Below are 22,772 nucleotides of genomic sequence, written 5' to 3'. Positions count from 1 at the left end.
ATTCTTGTTTTATGAAATGTATAAAGTGCTTAGCTTCATGCCAGGCACAGTAAATATTAGCCATCATTTTTATTACCATAAAACAAGTTTTTTAAAAAGCCTTTCTGAATGGAAAGGAAACACAGGAGCAGAGTTGTCAGAATCACCCAGACAGCTCAAGATAAATCAGTGCACAGCGGATTCCGGACTCCATATTCCTGTTGCCGCTGTAAGAGCAACTTACCCCCAAGATATTTAAACTCTTTTGACTCTCACAGGGTCTTCCAAGGTACCCCTCATCCCTCCCTGCTCCCCACACAAAAGAAGGTAAGAGACAAAGGCTGCTGTTTTTCTTGCAAGGCAGGTGCCCCTTTCAGCCTGGGAAGGCGTTCCAGGGTATGGTAATTAACACAGTTCTCTTAATCTTGCTTTTATGGTGACTCTCCAAAGCATCAAAGCAGTTGGCCAGTTGATTAAACTGTAAGAATACAATCAATCTGAAATGAAGGAAGCACCCATGAATACAAATGCATAAAATTGTCCATCCTGTGGAAAAATACAACATGAATCCCAACCTGAAATACTAAACACTTGAAATTAACCACATGAATGTGTTTTCTGGATTACTAGGTAGCATTTCATTTAATTCAGTAGAATGTCATTTTCAGAGTAAGAAGCAACCCTTCTTTGATCTCTGTTAGGAAAAAAATGGATCCCATTGAGAGTTTGATCTATGGTCACTGCCTACGAGGAATTTCAGGGAATGGACAGGAAGGGTCCCTCCCGTGGCACCTGATGTACCTTCAGTGGGACTGCACCCACCCTGTGAGCATCCAGGGTGTGCAGACGTAAGAGTTTGTGTGGCTGCTTTGGAAAGAGGGACACAGGAGGCTGGCTGCTGTTTCTACACCAGGGAACACACAGAGGTTCACAAAGGCCAAGGCCGAGAGCAAGATGATAGGAAATCCAGAGTTCTGTGTCCTCTGGAGACAGGGCACTCCCGCTAAACAGTTATCATGTGAAAAGATCCTTTCTCTCGTATCTGTTGCGAGCAGAGATGACAAAAATGAGCTGTCTTTATTAATTTTAAAAAACTCAACATAAAAGCACATAGCAACATTACTGGTATTTTCAGAAGTATTGGTTGAAAATACTAGTCCAGACAGAAGAACAAGAATGATACTTATAGTCTCCAGGTATACTCTATCAGACAAAAATCCTTTTCTTCATTGAAATAAGCAATATATAGTGTTGGGTATCAGATGACATCAGCCATAGAGTTGGTCTTCAGTTCTTCTTCCTTCCGACAAAGCCATTCATTATACTGAAGAAGTCCATATATTCAGCCAAGGCCAGTACCATTTTGACGGGCCAGATACTAAAGAGAACACAGGAAGAAACATTCTAGGTTATTCATAAAAGCATCTTTATCAGCGCAGCCGAAAAGCAGTGCCAGACCTGTCACAGACGAATTCATACATGCACATGTTAATTAACGTGCATGCCTCAGGGTCACCCTGGGCTTGTCTACTATGTGAGAGGACAGGGGCCCAGGGTCCCTCTCTCTCTCCTTGCTTTATTTACATTATTCAACTCACTTCTCACGTCCATTTCCAAAGTGTCCTTATACTAGGTAGTGATTGACGGGGGCAGTGAAGTCTTGTGGAGCCAGGTGAGCCTGGCTGGAAACCTGGTTCTGTCATTTACAATGCCATCTCAGGCAAGTCACTCAGCACGTGAGCCTCATTTCTTCCAGTGTAAAATGAAGTCATCAATTTTTCTTTCTGGGACCACTGTGAGAATTAGATGCAGTAGCTTCTCCGATCTTTGGCAAGACCCAAGCAAGATGGGTCACCTCCTCCACCCCCACCTGCCCTTCCTAACAGAGCACTCTGAACCCCTTGATTCCGATGAGGAAAGGCAGAGTAAACAGAGCAGGCACAGTAAATCTGAGACTTGAACCAAGGGTGGGGTAAAGGGCCTGTGCTCGCTGTCCCACTGGGGACACCCCAGGAAGTCCAGGTGGTTCCTGCCCTCCCCAGTGTCGGGTCTGCTGTAAATGTTACGTTCTCCACGAGACCTCCCCTGAGCTCCACACTGAAAGTTACATCTCAGCTGGTACGCTGTTCCTCACACTCTCGGATTTCCTTTTCCTGCTTTATATTTCTTTCTTTGTAGCACTTATGACCACAGAGCATACCTTTTATTTATTTATTTACTTTATTGTTTTTTGTGTGTTCCCTGCCCCCCACCCTATGGGAAGATAATTTCCACAGGGGCAGGGACAGTTGTCTCTCTTGCTCTTTGCTGTAACCCCCGATCCTAGGACAGCCAGCAATGTGTGGCACACACCAGGCACTCTCTACTGCTTCTGGGGTGAACATCTGAGGGACTGTGTGACGTGATCCCCTTCACCGAACTTCTTCACGTTTCCAAAGTCTTCTCGAAACTAGGTAACTTCCTCTCAATTCAGGGCCCAGAACTAATATCCCATAAAAGTAAATATAAACCCTATACTTATTTAAAAATTAGAAAAATGAAGTCCCATGTTCTTTCCAATCGGCATGGCTAACTTCTGTTAGCAAGTGTAGCCACTGTACTGCAAACACACACACTGTCCAGGAGAGTCGTCACACCCACTCACTCACAGGCTGTCACAGCGTTGACTTCCCTGTCTTAAATGAGCGCATAGGACCCGGAGCAAAAGGTCATGCTCAGAGTCACAGACTTGGTAAACAGCAGGGTTATAACTCCAGATTTCAGTCTCCTCGTCCCAGATGCTGTGCCCCACCCACACGGCCTCAGTCAGCCCTATCAGTCAGCACTCCTGTGCTAGGTGAAGCGTGAAGAGGTAAAGGGATGGAAGAATGATTTTGGTTCATTGCACAAAGTAGATACAATTAGCTAAAGAGAAAAGCTACTTGCTTATGCACGAAGAGCAGTGGCTGTTAGCCATGTGGTAGACACAAGGCATGAGATCTGTGTTCAAACGACTGAACAATTGTTGCTGTCAGGAGAAATGGAACCACTGGAAGTTTAAAACGAGACAGATTTCAACTCCACAGAGGGGAGAGGTTCAATAACCGAATGTGCTTCCTTGCAAAGCAGAAACCCCTACAAGGGGGAAGTATAACAAGATGACCTGTTACAATGAAGAAAATGAACTGAGACCTGGGAGTCAGCAGTTGCTTCAGGCAGGTCAGCACTGTTTTTCCCGTAACTGGATCAAATGCTCCTACACGGCAGGCGATGTATTTCAGCACCAAAATGCAATGGAAAGCAGAGGAGGGGGCAGAGAGGCTGTCATGTGCTTTTAAGAGGTGGTTATCTTTTCAGAGTCCCCCCCCCCCCCCGGGTTGTTTAACCATCTTAAGCACACATCTATCCTCTATTGCCAGTTTTACCTCTACCCCAAGCTCCTGAAATATCTGGCTTAGTGTCTGGTCTTGACTTTGGGCCCTGCACTCAAGTAAGCACGGGCACGATGGCTACTCTGACACCACGCTCCCACGACTGGCGCACGAAAACAGCATCTCTCCTAAAAAATAATAACTTCAATTTGTCTACATATCATTCAGTGAATCCAGTCTTAAAAGGTTTTCATATTAGTTCTGTAATTTTATTTTCTAAATGGTATTTGTCCTTGAAGTGTGGCTGAGAGAGCTATAGCTAAAATAAAGTGGGGTCCAATGTTTTGTAACAATACTTCTTTAGATTTACACATGACGTATATATATGTGTGTGTATATATTTACATATATACATAAATGTATATACTTGATCTCTTAAAACTTATTACACAAAATATTGAATCATCTTCCATCCTGTCATTAATTTTCTCACACTTTTATAAGTATTGAATTTTTTGTCAGGCCCTTCCCTGGAGCTGAAAATACACAACAGTGAGCAAAACCAACTGGCCTCTAATCTCAAGGAACTCATGACCCAGTGGGGAGACCTCACAAATAAATGTACAATGCAGCTGTGAGATGCTCAAAGGAGGCCAAGGTCAGGTGCTAGGAGAGTGTGCACTGGAGCCATTTGGGATAGACATTCTGGGAAGTCAGGGAAAGAATGCTTATGCCAAGAGGGGGCACAGCATGTGCAAATGCCCTAGACTGTTTCCAGGACCAAGGGCTCTGCCAGTAGGCGGAGCAGAGACAGGGAGAGGGAGGGCGGTGGCAGACAAGATGGGAGAGGCCAGTGTCAGACTACATGGCTGTTATAAAATTATAACCCAGGCCTCACCCACAAAGATTCTGATTCAGTTGGAGGAGGGACGAGCGAAAGGTATTTTTAAAAATTGTCCAGGTAAAGCAGCCAGGGTTGGGAATCATTAGCCTAGGGTATTTGATTCTTAATCTAAGGGCTACAGGACACTACTCAGTTGTTGGTAGCGGGGATGACACATTCGGATACACATCTTGTGTTGCTAGGCTGCTTGCTGCAATGTCTACACCCAGTGAAGAAGAAAGGAAGCCTTTAAAAAAACACATTTAAATACCTTTCAACTTTATAAAAACCACCTTTTTGAAAAATATAACAAGAGGCGACAGTAGATGTGCAATAGATGTGCTACCCGGGTATTCACTAGAATCTCCGGCAACAGAAATTCGAATTCAAACAGAGTGGTGACAATTCAAATTCCAAGTTTTCAAAGAATTTTCTATTTGTCCTCAGAAATCTCTCATCCTATATCATGGAAGCATCTTCCTTTAAAATGAAAACCTTATACTCACCTATGCTCTTTATTAAAAAAAATGTTTCCATAAAAGAACCACAGGTCACAGAAATTTTTCTGATTTGAACACTTTTGTTGCACTAGGGAATTTGCAATAGAATTGTGTGATACCTTCCAAAAAAATCAGTTTGCTTATATTTAAAGTATTTCCATGATATCTGATTTGATCCTTACCATGATATGGTGAGGAAATGGAGGACCAAAGACATTAATGACTCCTTCAAGGTCAAAGGGAAGTTAGCAGCCAAACTAGAAGTAAGTCTCAGTACTCCTGACTTGTAGCTTCATAGCCTCCGCCCCCCCAACCTCATGCATGAATCCACTTCTTTTTGACAATAACACTAAGAAGGCTGGCAGGATCCAGCTCCATTTTCTAGACCCCTGAGAGGCAGGGAAACTATGCACATTTGATATTATGTCAGCAAATGGGCACAAGGAAGGAATCACTTAACAGATAATTTTTAAGTGGCTTCTCCTAGTAGGATTTGGAATAAATTGTTGATTGATACATTAGAGAAGTCATAGAAGCTGATACTGTTACCTTTTTAAAACTGTCACGAAGTATATAAACCTTGGTATACACAAGTACATCTTCTCCTGCAGGATAGCATCTACTATCTTTCTGACTACGTATTCTGGTTCCAACATTGGTAACAGAGTAGGACAGCTAGGAGGTAAACAAACAAACAACCAAAGTTAACAAATTAATACACACAATTCTTATATATTGAGGATAAAAAGATTGTAAGACATCATTTATTTGCTTCTTTCACTTCTAGATTTGATCTATTTATTCCCTTATTAACAACATGGTAGTAACTAGAATATGAAATGGAAAATATGGCAAACGATGATTCTAATTAATACAGTGATATACAATATGCATACATGTAAAACCATACTAAAACAAGGTCTAATTACAAAGCAAGTCTGCAAACTAATTTCCTGTCATCTCCATGAGAGGCGGAATGGGGGATGTGTGCCCTTTCGCTGATCGCCAGTCCTTCTGTGGAGTCAGGGGAAAGGGCGGAAGGAAGCTGGGGGGCAGGAAGGGAATGCGTGTGGCTGATTGCTGGGGAGGGGCCTGAGCAGATTCAGACCATCAGGTGGCTACGGGTGGGACGCAGCTTTGATAAGCCATTCACATTAAACTCAACATCTTAAACACAAACACGTCCGAGCAAAAAGTAAATTCTGAAGCCATTTATAAATCAGGCTGAATCTCCAAAATACACCTTTTTACACAACTTTAAAATACAGGTAGAAGAAAATAAAATAGATAATTGATTATTTTCTAAGATGCAGTTTCTTTGAAATTACAGGACATACTTACCCAGTAGTACAACCTTCAAACATTCCAGTTTTTATAAAAAATGGGCACACAATAGTGGTTTTGACCCCTTTTATTTTCTGAGCAAATAGTTCCATAAATACAGATTCAGCAAATCCAAAGGCTGCAAATTTACTTGCACAATAATCTGAAAAAGACAAACAATGCGTCGGTGTTGTCTGACGTATTCTGAAGTTTAAAAACTGGCGTTACATTCAGGTGTCCTCATAACATTAACCAACAGAGAATGGATGTGTGGGGAGCCTCTGATGGCCACGTTGCTAGACCATACTTTCGCATCAATGATCAAAATGGTCAGACAGTGGGCACACGGTGTGTGTGTCCAGTCCCTGTCCCAAAGAACTTCAATCCAAGTGGGCAGGAAGACACACAAAAGAAGAAATACAATAAGTGATGTAGAAGGTCAGGCAAGAGAGGGCAGCGTGGGTCATCATACTTAGATCAAAATTTCTTCTAACTATAACTCTTCCACTTCCAGAAGAAAAACAAAGGACTCAGTAGCTTAAATCTCAGCCTCTTCAATAACTTAAAAATGCAAGGGGAGTGGGAAGTGGCATTTATGTCAGTTTAGAGATTGCTGTCTTCAGGCTCTCTCACTTTAAGTAAACACCTGAGTATCCAATTCACCGAATGGAAAAGTCCGGAGTAGAAAAGGCATTGGGTGGACTTCGCCTTTCCTTTGCCTCACACAGTCAAATGAGGTATGTGCACCGGCTCTGTTGAGAAGCAGCTAGCACAGCTGGCAGGAACCAGGCTGTAAGTGCCAGGTGTGGGGCTGTCAGGCCCACTGCTGCCTAAGGCAGTGGGTAAGATCACAGAAGGAGGGAGGGGCGAGGAGTTCTGATCAGCTTCTAGGATCATCGGAGTCATCTGGTATAAATGCAGCTCGATAACCCCAACTCCCAGGATTACGATGAGCAGATGTGGTCTAGGACCAGGGAATCTGCATTCTAAATAACAACTTTGGCAGTTCTGATGCAGGGGAGCCAAGACCTCTACTGTGGGAATCACAAAAGGCTTATACTTGTTTCTAAGGTCAGCCGTGGGTGGAAGAGTCCAGCTGAAGATAGAGACACTGTGTCAGAAAAAGGATTAACAGAAGCTGTAAATATACCTGTATTATTTCAAAGTTTCATCATTTATCAGGTGGATGAAAGACAGAGGTAATACTAATATGTGATGATTTCTAAGAATGACAGAAGAAGGCAAGTCCAGGGTACAGGGAGATGTGTTTAGACTGGTAACAGTTTGAGTGACTGGGGGGTTCTGAAAAACCTGTTCACAGAACTGAGATGAACTGTGCCTAGGCTGGTATCGTGAATCTTGAACTATGCTGCTCAGCTCAAAAACATAAGTAAGGGCCCAATGGGCAAGCTGGCCAAAGTTATCTGAGTGTTGCAGCTAGGCTTTCTGATGCATTAGTTTCAGGGATCTGTGTTAGCCAGTACACGGGACGTTGCTCCAGGGGATGCCCTGGTAGGGAATGACAAGATTTCTGTTCCTCCTAGAGCCAGCTCCTGAGCTGGACCGCCTTCACCAAGGATCTTGGTGCACCTCTTTGCCCCCTCCCCACTGCTAATGTCAAGTCAGTTGTAAAGGAGATAGAAATGACAACCACTTTGTGCAAGTCTTCCAACCAGTGGGAAAGCAAAGAGGTACAGCTGAGGTTTCTTGGGGTGGAGAAATTATCTCCAAACTGACAGCAGGGGGAGACTTCAGAAGGCAGAGTGGTCACTCTTACCATCCAGACCACAGCACCTGGCAATTTGGGAGATGGTGACTATGCTAATCCCTTGCATAAACACATTCATCAGTAAGGTCTCTCTCTGTCTCTCTCTGTCTCTCTTTCTTCTTCTTCTTCTTTTTAACCCAGAGGACTGCATAAGACCTAATGATTCCAAAGTGCATACTTCAACTATGGGTAAGTATATCTGATGGGCAGTTTTGATGCACTATTTAATTCTCAACCACTTCCTTTATTGAATACACTTCTTAATTTATTATCTTTATTATTGGTGCAAGTCAAAGCTGATTACTCACAGCTACTATGTAAGTTAAAGTTAGAAAAAAGTGCAAGTGTGGAGGGTCCGAACTGCATGACCAGTGATATGCTAGGGGAAGAAAGGTTACCCTGGGGGTGAGGTCCTTGTTTCTCCGGTTGTGTCCATTGATAGGCACTTGGGACTTTCTGCCCAGCTGACCTTCTGTATCTGGCCCATTGTCCTTGCTCTGCTTATTTCTACCTGCCGGGACCCTGGAAGTGGACTACAGGCAGAGGTTTGAATCTTAGCACCACAATCTACTAGCTATGGAAGCTTGGATGCTACTATGAAATTTCATAGTGTGAAATTTCTCCAAATTGAATTAATAAAGAATGATATAAGGGCTCCATCTCCAAGGTGGCAACATAGGTAAACATAGCTTGGCTCTTCCCATGACCACATAAAAATTACAACTAAACTTTAGAACACCCACCACTCAGAACAGCCAGAAATCGAGTTGAATGGAGGTCCTGCAATCATGAAATTAAAGAAGAAACCATGTCCATCCAGACTGATAGAAGGGGTAGAGATGCAGAGATGTGGAATGGGCTGGTCACACACCTGTGTGTGGCTGATAAAAATCAGAAGGATAGTGGGATCGAGGGATCCCAGCCCTACACTAGGCCCCCAAGCCCAGGGTTCCAGTGCCAGGAAGATAAATCTCTGTGGCCTTTGGCTGTAAAAGCCAGTGGAGATTAAGTAGGTGGCAGAAACTGCTGGATTCCCAGGCAGTTCATCTTAAAGGGCCCAGACTTGGACTTACTCAGACTCCTTCCCTCTGAGCTCCAGCACCAGGGAAGCAGCTTGAAAGGCACCAGTGGCATACAAGGAGGAATTGAGGTGTCTGGCATCAGGATGAGTGCTGGGGGACAGCTTTCTCCAAGACAGAACAGCTGGCAGAGGCCACTGCTCCTTTTCTAGGCCCTCCCCGACAGAGGCACAGTGGGCACCATATCTGAGACTCCATCAACCTAGCTCTCACTATTTGCCCCACCCTGGTGATTCCCTGAGACTCTGCCCTACCCCATTTATGGGCCTATCTAAGCGGTTAACAGTGGCTTTTCTATATTAATGATTTATCTTGGCTCATGCTTTCAATCTTCCTAAATCCTCTCGAACAAGTAGCAGCTGGCCTCAGCAAGCCCCTGTGCCTTGTCAGGTGGCTCCAGGTCTGGCACTAGCAGCCTTGGTTCACAGCCTGGCCTTGCTAGCATACTTCGAAGCCCAGCAAAAGAAGTAGTCAGCTGATGATCACTTTACAGCTTGTACCAAGTGGCACCAGACAGAACATAAGGGGGTATCGGGGCCTTGCTGAAGTAAGCTCTGCTTTGTGGAGTGGGATACTGTACAGCTGATCCTCCACAGAGGGTGGAGGTTGGTGGTCAGTGGTCATAGCGAGTCCATGCAGTTAACTGATCCAACTAAATCCCTCCCATTGACCTGCCAACAACAATCAAAGCTCAATCACAAGAGGAGGGTGTACTCAGCCCAATGGAGGATGCACATTAAGTATGCAGTGTGGGTGAGAGGGGAGGCTGTGCCACTGGACCCTACAGGACTCCTACTACATTAGGCCATGCTACCAACACAGGGATCATAGCAGCTCTACTTAATACATAGAAACAAACACAGGGAGGCTGCCAAAATGAGCAGACAAAGAAACACAGTCCAAATGGAAGAACAGATCAAAACTCCAGATAAAGAACTAAAAATGGAGATGAGCAATCTTTCAGATGTAGAGTACAAAACACTCATTATAAGGATGCTCAAGGAACTTAGTGAGTACCTCAACAGCATACAAAAGATCCAGTCAGAAATGAGGGACACACAAACTGAAATAAAGAACAATCAACAGGGAATCAATGGTACAGTGCATGAAGCTGAGAATCAAATCAGTGATTTGGAACATAAGGAAGCAAAAAACAACCATCCCTAATAGCAATAAGAAAAAAGAATCCCTCCTAAAAAACAAATGAAGATAGTGTAAGAAGCCTCCGGGAGAACTTCCAAGCATTCCAACATTTGCATCATAGGGGTGCCAGAAGGAAAAGAGAAAAAGCAAGAAATTGGAAAGTGATTTGAAAAAATAATGAAAAAAACCCTTCCCTAATTTGGTGAAAGAACTAGACATGCAAGTCCAGGAAGCACAGAATCCCAAACAAGATGGATACAAAGATACCCACACCAAGACACATCATAATCAAAATGCCAAAGAGTAAAGATAAAGAGAGAATCTTAAAAGTAGCAAGAGAAAAGCAGGTAGTTACCTACAACAGAGTTCTCATAAGACTGTCAATGGATTTCTCAAAGGAAACTTTGCCAGCAAGAAGGGACTGGCAAGAAGGGATAATCAAAGTGACGAAAAGCAAGGACCTACAACCAAAATTACTCTATCCAGCAAAGCTATCATTTAGAATCAAAGGGCAGATAAAGAGCTTCCCAGACAAGAAAAAGCTAAAGGAGTTCATCATCAGCAAACAATTATTATATGAAATGTTAAAGGACTTATTTAAGAAAAAGAAGATCAAAACTATGAACAATAAAAATGACAATAAATACATGTCTTTCAACAATTGAAGCTAAAAAACTACGCAAACAAGTAGAACAGAAACAGAATCATAGATATGGAGAATGGTTTGATGGCATCCAGGAGGGTGTGGGGTTTGGGGAATAGGTGAAGGGATTAAGAAGCACAAGTTGGTAGTTACAGAATAAAGTACAGCATAGGAAATGGAGAAGTCAAAGATCTTATATGCATGACCCATGGACATGAACAAAGGTGTGGGGATTGCCTGAGGGAGTAGGGGGTGCTGGGTGGAGCAGGGCAAAGGGGGAAAAGCTGGGACAATTGTAATAGCATAATCAATAAAATATAATTAAAAAGTGCAAATGTGAAATGTTACATTTTTCTTACCTGCCAGTCCACTTACTCCAACTAATCCAGCTGAACTTGAAATGCAAACCAAATGTCCATGGTCATTAGCGATCATAGCAGGCAGAAAGGCTTTGTAAGTCTAAGAAGAGCAAAGTAAAACTTTGAATACTTCATACCACATTTTACACTTTTTCAGATATTTATATGATCATAGTGATTAAAAAATTTTTTAAGCTCATAAAAATACCTGAAGGCACTGGGATATAAAAGCTTAAACATCTGGAAAGTAACCATGTTCACTTGCTTAAACTATTAAATCAATATTTTCCTCATGGTATACCAATATTATTACAAATCATTTATTCAGGCTGATATTTGACGTTTATTTTTATTTTATTACTTTTTATGTTACATCTCCTCAGGAAAATATAACACTACAGAATGTCTATTACAGCCTACGGAGAACTTCACTCTTAGGCCACAGCATCAAGAGCTCATGGCTTCGGTCCCATAACTCATACTTGACTTTAAAAAACACAATATCAAGACAGTAATTGAAGTAGTACAGGAGATTCTTAGTTGTGGCAGCCACAATCCAGAAAGGAAAAAATATGATTATTTAGATTATAATCAGGAATAAGCTTATTTAGGTATATATTGCCTTTTCCGCCCCTGGGATATTTGAATTTCAAATTTTTCTGAATAGTGTTCACAGGACATACTGTTGTTGGTTTCAGTTTAAAAACACCATTGTGTTTTAAAATTTATCTCTACTTCCTTGAATAATGGTTTCTTAACATTATCCATGTCATAAAAAGAGATTATCTGTTAGAAACAGGGGACTGAGGACTACAGGACACCTTTACCTTTGCTGTGGGATCTGGGAAAAAAAGATAAAGGAGAGAGCATGAGCTTTGGGAGATACATTCTGCAACAAAGAAATAGTAACCAAATATTTGTTTCCTAATATGAATAAATATGAGAAAAGGGATCTCTTATAAAAGTCAACTAATCTTTGTTTGCCTGCATCATAAGGAGTTTCAGAGAGAACCTAACACGTAAAGAGAGGTGCAAAATCAAAACAAGCAGCATGGTGAGATACCCTGGCTTCTGCTATGAGTCACTTCACTTCTCCCTAGGGACACTCCCCTTGGGACCCTTGTCACCATGCGCTCTCTGCCCTCTAGCGAGTAAGTGCTTGCTCCACGCAGGTGCTCAAAGAATGTACACAGACTCACCCAGGAAAAGTGTGCAGAGTGAGAGGACAGGAGGGGCAGGCAAGGGCCAGGGGAACATCAGTATTTCAGGAACATGTAGAAGAAGAGAGAGGAAACTATGAAAGCAGAGAGGTGGGAAAAGAATATGGAAGCCCAGGAGTGGAGGCATTTAAGGACATTGTCTTTATCTTCATTCTGACCATATATGCTGACTTCATTGTGACGAAGCAGAGAGGCATGTGGGACAAGCCAACATACATCACTTGCAGTGGTTCCTGAAGGAGCATGGTGGCCACTTAGTTCTAAATCTTTCCATCTTTCTCCTGAAAACTAAAGAGAACACCAAGAATACCACCAGCACCATCCCATGTAAAAAATGGGATGTAGAAAATCTACAAACTCCAAATAACATTTAAAAAAAATCTTCACCTGAGGATATGTTTACTGATTTTAAGGGGTGGGGAGAGAGACAGAGAGAAACATCAATTGGTTGTCTCACATATATGCCCCGACCAGGGATTGAACCTGCAATCGAGGTATGGGCCCTGATGGGTAATCAAACTCGCAACCTTTTGATGGCGAGTTTGATGGCTCCAACCGAATGAGCCACCAGGCCAGGGCTCCAAATAAAACGTAAAGGCTGTCAAAGGAGAGTTGGGTGGAGGTCCATGTGGAGAGGTGTGAGGAGAACGGGGGGGAACTCAGAAACCCCCAGCGCATACTCACTCTCCAAAGGAGAGCTGGCCCAGGGAAGGATGAGCTGTGAGCAGGGAGGGAACAAAATGGCTCAAGCGCTGGGAGAGGCAGAATGAGGGGATGTGCAGGGCACGGGGAGGCCTGGCATGACTGGTTTCAGCAACCGCCAAGAAAATGCAACTTCTGAAAGTGAGCACATCACCTTGGGTGTCAGTGGCTGTGTCCCTTAACGTCCACAGCATGTAGTCAGTCACCAGGGCTACTGCTAGAAACTCTGCCTTCCCTGGTGAAGTGCGGAGTCAGCTAACGGAATGTGTGGTTTGCCCAGAACAGACCCGATTAATGCTTGCTTATTAAAGAATACCCCATTTCACTTCCAAAAGAGTTCCAGCTTAGGCAAATGATAAGGTCACCCCGGTTGTGTCTAAGTGCTGTCCCTTGCTGTGAGGCCTTGAACAAATCTTTTAACTTCTGTGATTCCTTTTTCACTGAGGCACCTCAGATAGTGTTAGGTGATGAATAAATGATAGTGTCTTTGTAGGACTCCCTGAGCACGGGCTCTGGGAGGTGTGGGTTGAGTTGGATTCAGAGGAGATAACTGAGTAGACCAGGATAATCTGAAATTGAGAAGACTGTGCTTTATTTAGAGGATAATATTTATTAGGAGAAGAAAAAATAATTACCCATAAATGTGCTTTGAAATTCACATCGAAAGACTTTTCTATAAGCTCATCTGGGCAGTTGAGGAACTTTCTGCCTGTTACGATGCCGGCATTGTTGATTAGGATGGAAACATCACCAACTTCTTTTTTAACCTGAATTGAGAAACAAGAGCAACACCATCAATGTAGTAACTCCTTATATGATGTAGGTTTAATTTCCCCCCAATTTTACATTCCTCTTATCCTTGTTAATGCAGCCTGAGTTTATGCAGCCTGAAAACACAGCGTGTTTTATTTCCTTTGCTGAGCGTACGGTGCATCAGAGATCCAAGTTTGATGCGTTTCTTCTCATTTCTTCCTTCCTTATACTCCAACACTGCAATGCTGCTTTCCTTCTAGATTGAGAACTATTCTTATATTCAGTGAATAGTAACTTTGTTCTGTGCTCTAAGTACCATATCACTTTAATCAGTGTGATGGGACGTAACGCCGTTATAACCATGCCATATAAATTGAGACTTAGCATACACGGAGATCGTGTGCCAGAGGGAGTGAAAGGAGGAAGTATGATATTCATATCTATGCTTTAAACACACAGAACCTGTCTGCTCTGTTTTTTTTTTTAATCAACTGGCTGGTTTCCTTCTCCTTCCCACTAATTTCGAGGCCTAAGATCTGTGAAGAGAGGAACCGAGTAGGTCCCATTTGCTGCTGTAATGCTGGCCAGAGTAGGTATCCAATAACTTATTTAAGAAATAAAAATTCTGCGCAGGACACTGGAGGCTTCCACTTAGAGCATATCTTCAGTGTGTAGCCCTGGCTGCTGTGCGAGCAATGAGCACAGGATTTTCTAGGACTGACACCAGGAGACAGTGATGTCCTTTTGCTCCTCATTGTGGTTTAAATTTCAGTACTTTAATTGGTATCACACAGCAGGGACCCTGTCCCCCAAATCCAAGAAAAACGCTGGTTGCAGGCAGGTGCTGCCAGGGGGCGAACCGCTGACATCTCCGGTTCTGTATGTGTGTGCCTGCATGTGTGTGCACCTGCCTGGATGGATGTGCACTTTGGTGCGGGGGAGGATGGATCCCACAATGAGGGTGACATGTGTTAGGTATTTACTAGCCAACAAGGTCTGTAGTCTAGAAAATATTTAGGATGAAATAGAAACAAAGGAAATCTCACTTTCATGTTAGAGTTTCCAGGTCAAAGCACTGGAACCAATCCAACAAAGTCTGATTTGGAGAGTGGTTAAATATATATCGTCAAATCCAAGTTGAACAGCAGTCAAGGCTAGAAACAACTAGGTAAGCCTTGCCAGAGGTAGAATCAAAACTGGGATAGGTTTGTGAGCTGGAAGACGGCAGTAGCATTAGAGGCTGATGTCCTAACTCAGAGTCAGGACGGCCAAGCTAGAAGTTACATCTAAGAGAAAAATAACAGGGCCCTGTATTCCACTGCCACTCTCCTACAAATACAGCAGGTCATCATACACTTGATAAGATAAACATCAGACTTGAATTTTAAGGTAGGCACTGAAGGTTTTATTATCCATGGCTTACATCTCTGCAGTATGTAGAAACTGTACATTTATGATTCACACTTGAAACATACCGGACTAAGCATTTCTGACTGGATTTTTCATGTGAATAATCTTTCTCCCTTTGGTTTATCTATTTTGTATATAGGGTTATCTTTTTAAGGATTATCTTGCTCACAAGTCTACTTTTTCCCTTAATGTTTAAATTAAGCATGGAGAGGCAAGTACTCAGCCTCTGCTACATTAGGGAGGAAAAGGATCAGATTTAACTGATTGTGACTTAACTATGTATCTAACTATTGCTGACCGGTGATAACACAATGGAACGGTCACCCTCAGATGGGTGTGAGTTTGTTGGTATTGTGTTGTTTTACAAGGGACACAGGGGTAACATCTAAGGGAGAATGCAACAGATTCTAGATTAATATCAGTTTTCTTTTTCTTTTTTTTTTTGTATTCATTATTCTCCTTGTCATAAGAATGTGGCAATAGGCTATGCAGCCCTGGATCACAGCCCTGGGAAGACTTGCACATGAGCTGTGCCCACATGCTGGCAGGGGTTTCTCTGTGCACACTCACGCTATGGCATCAGAAAGTGCAGCAAGGCTGGGCATGTCAGTGTCTAACGCCACACTGCCTGGGACAGCTGATTTGAATTTCCCAACCACTACTTACTGGTCATAGTGGGCAGCAGGTGAAAGTCTACTTCTACCAGTGACCACATGGTTTAAAAGGTGGAACAATCCTCAAGTCTGACCTTGGAGGTCAGGAATAAGCAATAAACCTTAAAAATTTTTTCACAGATGCTAAAACACAAACATACCCCATTTTTACAAATAAGGCAAGACCCTCCACCAGCAAAAAGATATAATTCTCCTTATTGTGACGCTCGCCTTATTGTGACAGTCTCCTTATTGAGACATTCATTTTATTGTGCTGAACCCCCACTATCTCAAAGATATGCCTGTAATAAGGGTCCCTTTCTGTTGAACCAATGCAATCAATTAGAGGTATGCCAAGCAACTGATTATGATTTGGTTTCTCTATGGGATCACAGTCACTAAACATACAGTTAGGACACTTCCACACGCCACATCAAGGACAAGTGACAACTACATAGCTCCAGTCTGGTCTTGTGTTTATTCTTCAAAATGACCTCTCATCCAGGATGCCAGGTATCAAGGCTGGCCTTTCAGGGCTAATCTATGATCTGGGATGCAAGCTCTCAAGGTTATTGGGGTCTCAGTGGAGATAAAACAATGTCATACTGCTCTGACAATTTTCACCTTTGTCACTCCACTATGGGACACTTTTAAAAAATTCTCTGGTACCTTCCCTTTATCTTGAATAAGAAGTGGAGATACTTGGTTTTTAAGGGTAGAAAATGGTTTGCTTCTCTTGAATACAGAAGAGTATATAATTAATTCTCTGCAAGACCCAGAAGTAAGAAAAGCTGAATAATAGGCTAGTCATATGGCCACGTTTGACCTTTTCTGAAGCTGAGCATTTTGGGCAGAGCTAAGTTATGGATATGGAGAAGAGGGAAGTAATTATTTATGGAGCGCCTCATATTAGCTTGCTCCATCTGAAGGTGTGTGTTCAAATGAGTCAGCTATTGTTTAAGGGCGGCCTGCGAAATTGTTTGTAGTCAGTGTTAGTCAACGCGCCAGGTGATTGGTGCTTCAAGTGCAAAGAGCTGAATTTGTGAGGTTGGCTGTGGCATTTTGCAGGGTGAGCCCAGCGTGAACCCACGCTAGCTTGTCAGGCTTGGATCTCCAGACTGCTTGGGCAGCCTGTGATTGGAGATGTTAGAACAGATCTGTAAAATGTAAAGACAAACTTAACAAGAGTTACAGACTCACTGGCCAGTGACCTGCAAACCTTTCTACTAGGAAGTGAAGTGAGATGTAGCCAGGAATTTGAGTTAGAGCAGAGAAACTGTGCAAGAACTTTCCAAAGTGGCTGGGCTGCTTGTCACAGGCTGCTCTGGCTCCTCCCTTCAACTGAATGGGGGAACTCTGGGGAAGAAAAGTGGCCCTGGAGAGTGATGTGTGGAGTACTCATGCAAATGTGAAGAAAGATAAATCCTTAATAAGGAAAGGAGACAGCCAGCAAACAGAAACGTGCCCCTACTAACTCGGAAAACCCTCAGTGTTGGCACACTGGAGCTTCAGTTTCCTGCAAGCATTTTTTACATGAGCATCTCTGTCACTGCCAATGGAACAGCTGAGGTTAACAGTTCTTGGAGTGAGTAAAATATTCTGATTTTCTCATGACCACTTAAGAGAAGTGCACATTCAAATAAAAGGCACTGTGATGGGGTAGAAACAGCTGGATTTAAAATCAGACTAAATATGTGTTTACATCCTGGCTTAGCCGTGCAGTCGCTCTGCAACCCTGAGCAGGTCATCGAATATCTCTGTGCCTCAGTTTCTTATCCTCGCAGAAGGATGCTATCACCTACCATGTGCTGTGATAGGGGCCAGTACAGTCAGTATAGAGTGGTGGTTAGGGCACCTACTGGGGAGTCAACAGACTCAGGTCCCAGCTGTAGCTTTGCTACTTCTTAACTGCTTCTTGTGTAAGCTATTTCCCTGCCCTCAGTCTCGGTTTCCTCCTTTGTGAAATGGAGATAATAACAGGCCTTACTTTACAGGATTATGATACAATACATACAGGGTGCTTAGCATGGTGTATTGCATACCAGTGAGCACTCACAATTCCTAATCCTAACTCTCCAATAGTTTTTAAATTAAAAGAATGTTGGAGACAGACAAAGTGGCACTGAGAAAGGCAGACAGATAAAGAGTCTGACGGATGTCCAGGTATTCACATAGAGTTCTTACTACCCATAGCGCACAGGGAGCACCCAGGTTTTACCTGATCAGCTACTCTATATACTTCTTCCTTTCGACTGCAGTCACAGGTATAGGCATAGACTCTTGTGGCTCCCGTGTCCTGAGCCATCCTGCACGTCTCCTCATTCCCCTCCTTGTTGATGTCCCAGAGAACAAGCACAGCTCCGAGGCGGGCGAATTTGAGGGCTAAGAGCCTTCCCAGTCCACTCCCAGCACCTGTTATGAGTACGATTTCACCAGCAACATTCTTCCTTGGCTTTGGAATTAAGGTGAAAGTCAGAGCCTCCAGAAGAGCAAACACTGATTTTCCTAAGAAAATGGAAAGTTTCTTTGTGGAGTCCATGCTGGGAGGCATATACTGACACCTATTGAGAAAGAAAGACTCAGGTAAAGACCTAAGCGTCTACTCCATCCGCGTTTGCTTACTACATAAAGCTCAAAGTTTTGGAAATATTAAAAAAAACCCCGAGAAGCATGATTTAAACATTTAAACATCTCTCCCAGTAGCAGACTCTGAACTTAGAAAGAGGGAGGGACGCACTGGGACTGCATCTTGGTCGAATTCATGCACAGCATCAAGCTTGGCCTGCATCTGTGTGCTGCTAAGCGTTGCAGGTGACAAATGTTCATTCCTGTTCGTCAACCACACCCAAATTTAACCCAGAGGAGACGTTCATTATCTCTCAGACCAAACCTTTCTTCTTAATAATCATGAGTCCTATTGACTGATTTATGTTCAAAGTCTCGACCACATGATAATGTCGGTGCCGTCCCTGCTATGCCTTTGGTTTTATTTGTGTCTCCTTTTAGGTTTGTATTTGCTCATTTGCACCATTATTCTTTAATTATGTGTCACTATTTAAAATCTGAGATTCAAGAGAAAAACATAAAATCCTAGTTGCGTGATGTATTTTAAGAAGAGTAATTAGTGTTCATTTTAAACCTTTTCTGATGAATTTACCGTCAGCTCTGGATACCCCTTCCCCAGCTCGGAGCCCCTGTGCCTGTGACTGTAGCCCATCAGTGGGAGACACATCTGGACTCCTGTCCTGCCCTGCCCTGCCCAGCTGGGAAACCTGGGGCAGGTCCTACTGCCTCTCTGGGCCTAGGTCTCCTCACCTGCTCTTAATGGTCCTGTGGTTCCACAGATGAAATAAGAATGTATCTGATGTGCTGGACCACATGCTGGCTCACAGTAGGTGCTTTACAAATGTTATCCTGTTTCTCAGATTCATGGTGCTACTCACCAACAAGGCACCCGATAGGTCTGCTGAATGAATAACAAATCTCCCCTTGACAAGCTCACACTGGGCTCCATGCTTATATCCTGTTATCAGTTACTTGCAGTTCAGTGAGAAGGAGTTGGTAAGACGTTTTACTAACAACTAGTTGAGGAAGAAAGAGGTCTTACTTCCTCCAGGTTGAGAAGACATGTTTGGCAGGGAGCATATTCTGGTGGGCATGGGATGTTCCCTGAGTGGGATGTCCAATTGACAGGCACAGAGGAGGGCAGGTGACGTTCATTAAAGAACAGCAGGTCCTCACTTTGCAGTTGGATGAGGACAGATTAGTTACTATTCATGACTATGGGTGGATAGATTCACCCATAGGAGGGCTTGGAGGGCTCATTCTGCAGATGAGACTAAGGATCAGAAAGACGATGTATGCAGTTTATCCAAGGTCCCCGTGCTTGCTAGTGCAGGGCCAGGTGTTCATTTATTATGCTTACTGACCATTGATGCTGGGCACTGGGGTTGAGGGGATGGGCAGGCTCCTGTATTCTCTGGTCTGGTGAGCTAAGGATCTAGTTAAAGAGACAGACGTTAAGTGAATGAATACATCATCACAAGCCATACTAGTATAAAGAAAAGTGCAGGGAGCTACAGAGAGTAGAAAGGAGATGTAATTTAGGTTGTGGTCAGGATAGCAGACAACAAGAGAAATTTACTGGGAACTGACATTTGAGCGGATAGCCATATGAGAAATGGTGAGAGGTAGACAGATCTGGGAGTGGTTTGCCTGGCAGAGAAACAGAAGAGTTTGAGCCTTAAGGTAGGTATGACCTGTGTGTCCAGGACTGTCCAGGGAATAAGGGTGCTGGAGGTGAGGAACATGGGCATTCAGGTTAAACAAATAGTGTTTTCTGCTGTGGAGCACTGGGGTTCACCATATGTTGGATGAAATGGCCTTTAAATTCTCTGGCATTTTGTTTGAATTTATTTTCATAGAGAAGCTGGGATAATTGCTTGGGCACCCAGGCCCTGTAGGACTTGGAAAGAAGGTGTCCTGAAGGGTGAATAGTGGTGTTTGGACCCTTATTTTAAATAGTCATGGGGTGTGTACCTTTAGACCTGCAAGGATGAGGTCTGACTTTCCACAGTAAGGCGACACCCTGGGCACTGGCAACACCCCTTCCATGAGAAAGCCCACACGAGGCCACCCCTGCCCTTTCAGGCACACAACCATGTAAGTCCAAGCCGGAAGGACAAAGGTCTACTTCACTCCTCATGATGCAGGTGGCTAGGAGTCTTACCACTGACTTGGGTCACAACAACATTCTTAATGCCAGGGGTTCTAGGCTCCAGTACTGCACAGTCTCCATGTGGGCATGATGCAAGACCAAGCACAGGCCATTGTTAATCCCCGCCCTGGCAGATGCTTAAGAGCATGGCTCCCTGAGGTCTCCCTCACTCGGGGCTTAGGGTGTCTGTGGGGGACCTGCACAGGTAATGAGGCCTAGAGATTAAAGTTTGGGTTGGAATTCTGGACCTGCCACTCACTTCTCTGCAACCTTGGTAAAAATTATTTCATCTCTTGTGCATCAGTTTCCTCCTCTAAATAGGGGGATGCTAACAGTACCTACCATTACATATGATATAGGGAGCCTTCCTAAATGGTCCTCACTGCCCCTGGGCCCCAGGCCCCTCCAGGATGCGTAGGGTGGGGGTGGGGTGGGCCAAAGGAGTCAAGGCTGGATTTCGGGGCCTGCCATGTTACAGGCCTTGCTAGAATAGTGCTAGGCACAAAATGACAGCAGAATAAATACCAGCTAAAGCTCACTGGTGTTACCGCTAGCATATAAAGTAATGATCCCTGGCTACAGCAATTAAAGATGGTTATAGTAACTACACTTACAACAAGTAAATGTAAAGTTCCATTTTAGTGTAAAGACCCTTACTTAGGAAGTGACAGCATATTAAATTTAATCAGGCTGAATATTTCTTTGGTGTCTCCATCCCCTGTCCTAGCCAACTAGTCCGAAAGCTGAACTAACCTGGTACATTGCAAACAGGTGACCTATTATTCCCAGGCTAGTGTAAGGAGCAGGGGTGGTGGTGAGATAAGGGGCAAGGGTGTAGTTGGGGGCATTAGGAAGCGAGAGGTAGATGCATTCAGCAGCACAGAGCAGGCCACCTAGGCAGAATGGACCGAAGTGGAGACCAGGGAGTCATCCTACCCTCTGCTGTGGGTCGGGGAAGGAGGCTAGCAGTTCACCCTTGCGGGGCTCGGCAGTCTGCGCCTCTGAGTCGCAGCTGCCTGGCGCTAGCTGCGAGGTGCAGTGCCCTTCCGGGCTCGCCCCGAGGTCCATCGGCGTCCCCCCCCCCCCCCCCCCCCCCCGCGCTAAGGCCCCGGTCGCTCGGGTCTCGCAACGATTGGGCAGCTGAGGGCTGGCGGGCCGCGAGCGCCACTCCTCCCAGAGGTCGTCCCCAGGCCCTAGACCGGGACTTGGCCAACTCACCGGGACGCGCTTCCCTCGCAGCCGGCGGTGAAGACGGCCTCCTATGCCGCAGCACCGGGTCCCTGACTCGCAGCTGGACTCAGGCTCAAGGTTTACTCTGGCAGCCACGGGACAAATGTCCGAAGGCGGGTCGGCGGCGCCCGCGCAGGGGGTGGGACCGCCCGGGCCCCGAGCGCCAAGTGGGCCGCTTTCCTTCCGCCCCCCCCCCCCCCCCCCCCGCCCAGATTTAGAAGCTGGAAACTAGGTCGCAAAGACCAGCTGCGCACGTCCGGATTTCAAACACAAGAAGCCCCGCCTCCCCCGCGGGACGTTTAAAAATTTCCATAGCCAGGCTGCTCCCTAGATTACTAAATCATAATTTCTGAGTTGGAAGGGGGCCCAGGTAATAGCACTTCGAAGTTCCCCAGGTGTTTCCGAGCACGGCCCAGAAGCTGGCACTGTTGTATTAGAGAACAAAGGGGAGGCGGGTGAGGGAGTCCGGGCGGGGAAAGAGCCAGTAACGCTTGTGCAGCCTGCGGCGCTGGGCACAGAAGCGGAGCTTTTCAGCAGCATCTGACTCTTTCACCTGGAATCCAGGTTAACAGCTTCCTTGGCCCTGTGGTAAGTAAAGTAGTGCGGGCGTTGCAGAGCCTCAGGGCAGCTGGTGGGTGCGGGCGGGGCGGGTGGGGGGGCAGTGGTGGGTGTGGCTCTAGCAGGAAGCGGAGGTGAGGAGGGCTTAGGGAAAAGCTCGTTCTAATGTGGTGAAGTTGTGAAAAAACAGAAAAAGTCAGCGGTGCACTCTGATCCAATCAATATTTTTGAATATCTCTGTGTACAATGATTCAGAAAATACAGCAATGCCACACCAGCCTAGAAAAAAAAAAAGATAAAAATCACTTAACCTTAGCCAATCATAGTCTAATATAAGCATAACTCACAACTGAACGTTCGTAATAGAGGCTGGAGTTGATGGGTGGCATAAGGAACTGAAATGTCACTAAATTGGGGGTGTTGAAAGAGAAAGAAACGGGGAGTAAGGGCAAGACTGCGTTTGGAATTCACCCAAGATCGGGCAGGATGCAAGTAAGCGACA

At 44.5% G+C, this 22,772-nt stretch overlaps 1 protein-coding gene across 1 annotated transcript; it reads right to left on the bottom strand.

Annotated features, from left to right (window-relative positions):
- Positions 1 to 1,020: 1,020 nt before the first annotated feature.
- On the bottom strand, positions 1,021 to 21,837 carry SDR16C5 (short chain dehydrogenase/reductase family 16C member 5). Its single transcript, XM_024572231.4, has 7 exons — positions 21,701 to 21,837; positions 17,984 to 18,326; positions 13,585 to 13,716; positions 11,028 to 11,127; positions 6,054 to 6,198; positions 5,262 to 5,387; positions 1,021 to 1,357 (listed from the first exon to the last, which is right to left on the bottom strand). Exons 2-7 carry the CDS (start codon positions 18,314 to 18,316, stop codon positions 1,267 to 1,269), a joined length of 927 nt encoding a protein of 308 aa, XP_024427999.1. The 5' UTR covers positions 18,317 to 18,326; positions 21,701 to 21,837; the 3' UTR covers positions 1,021 to 1,266.
- Between the last annotated feature and the right edge of the window lie 935 nt (positions 21,838 to 22,772).

The sequence above is a fragment of the Desmodus rotundus genome, chromosome 8 (genome assembly GCF_022682495.2).
Source record: "Desmodus rotundus isolate HL8 chromosome 8, HLdesRot8A.1, whole genome shotgun sequence".
NCBI classification, from domain to species: domain Eukaryota; kingdom Metazoa; phylum Chordata; class Mammalia; order Chiroptera; family Phyllostomidae; genus Desmodus; species Desmodus rotundus.
Note: the sequence above shows the minus strand (reverse complement) of the source record. Positions and strands in the feature narration are given on the sequence as shown.

Coding starts and splice junctions, on each gene's coding strand:
- SDR16C5 (XM_024572231.4), bottom strand. CDS start 18,316: ATGCCTCCCAGCATGGACTCCACAAAGAAACTTTCCATTTTCTTAGGA. Junction 6,199..11,027: donor TGGAGTAAGTGGACTGGCAG/GTAAGAAAAATG, acceptor TGTCTTTTTCAG/ATTATTGTGCAAGTAAATTT. Junction 1,358..5,261: donor TTCGTGACAGTTTTAAAAAG/GTAACAGTATCA, acceptor TGTTCTCTTTAG/TATCTGGCCCGTCAAAATGG.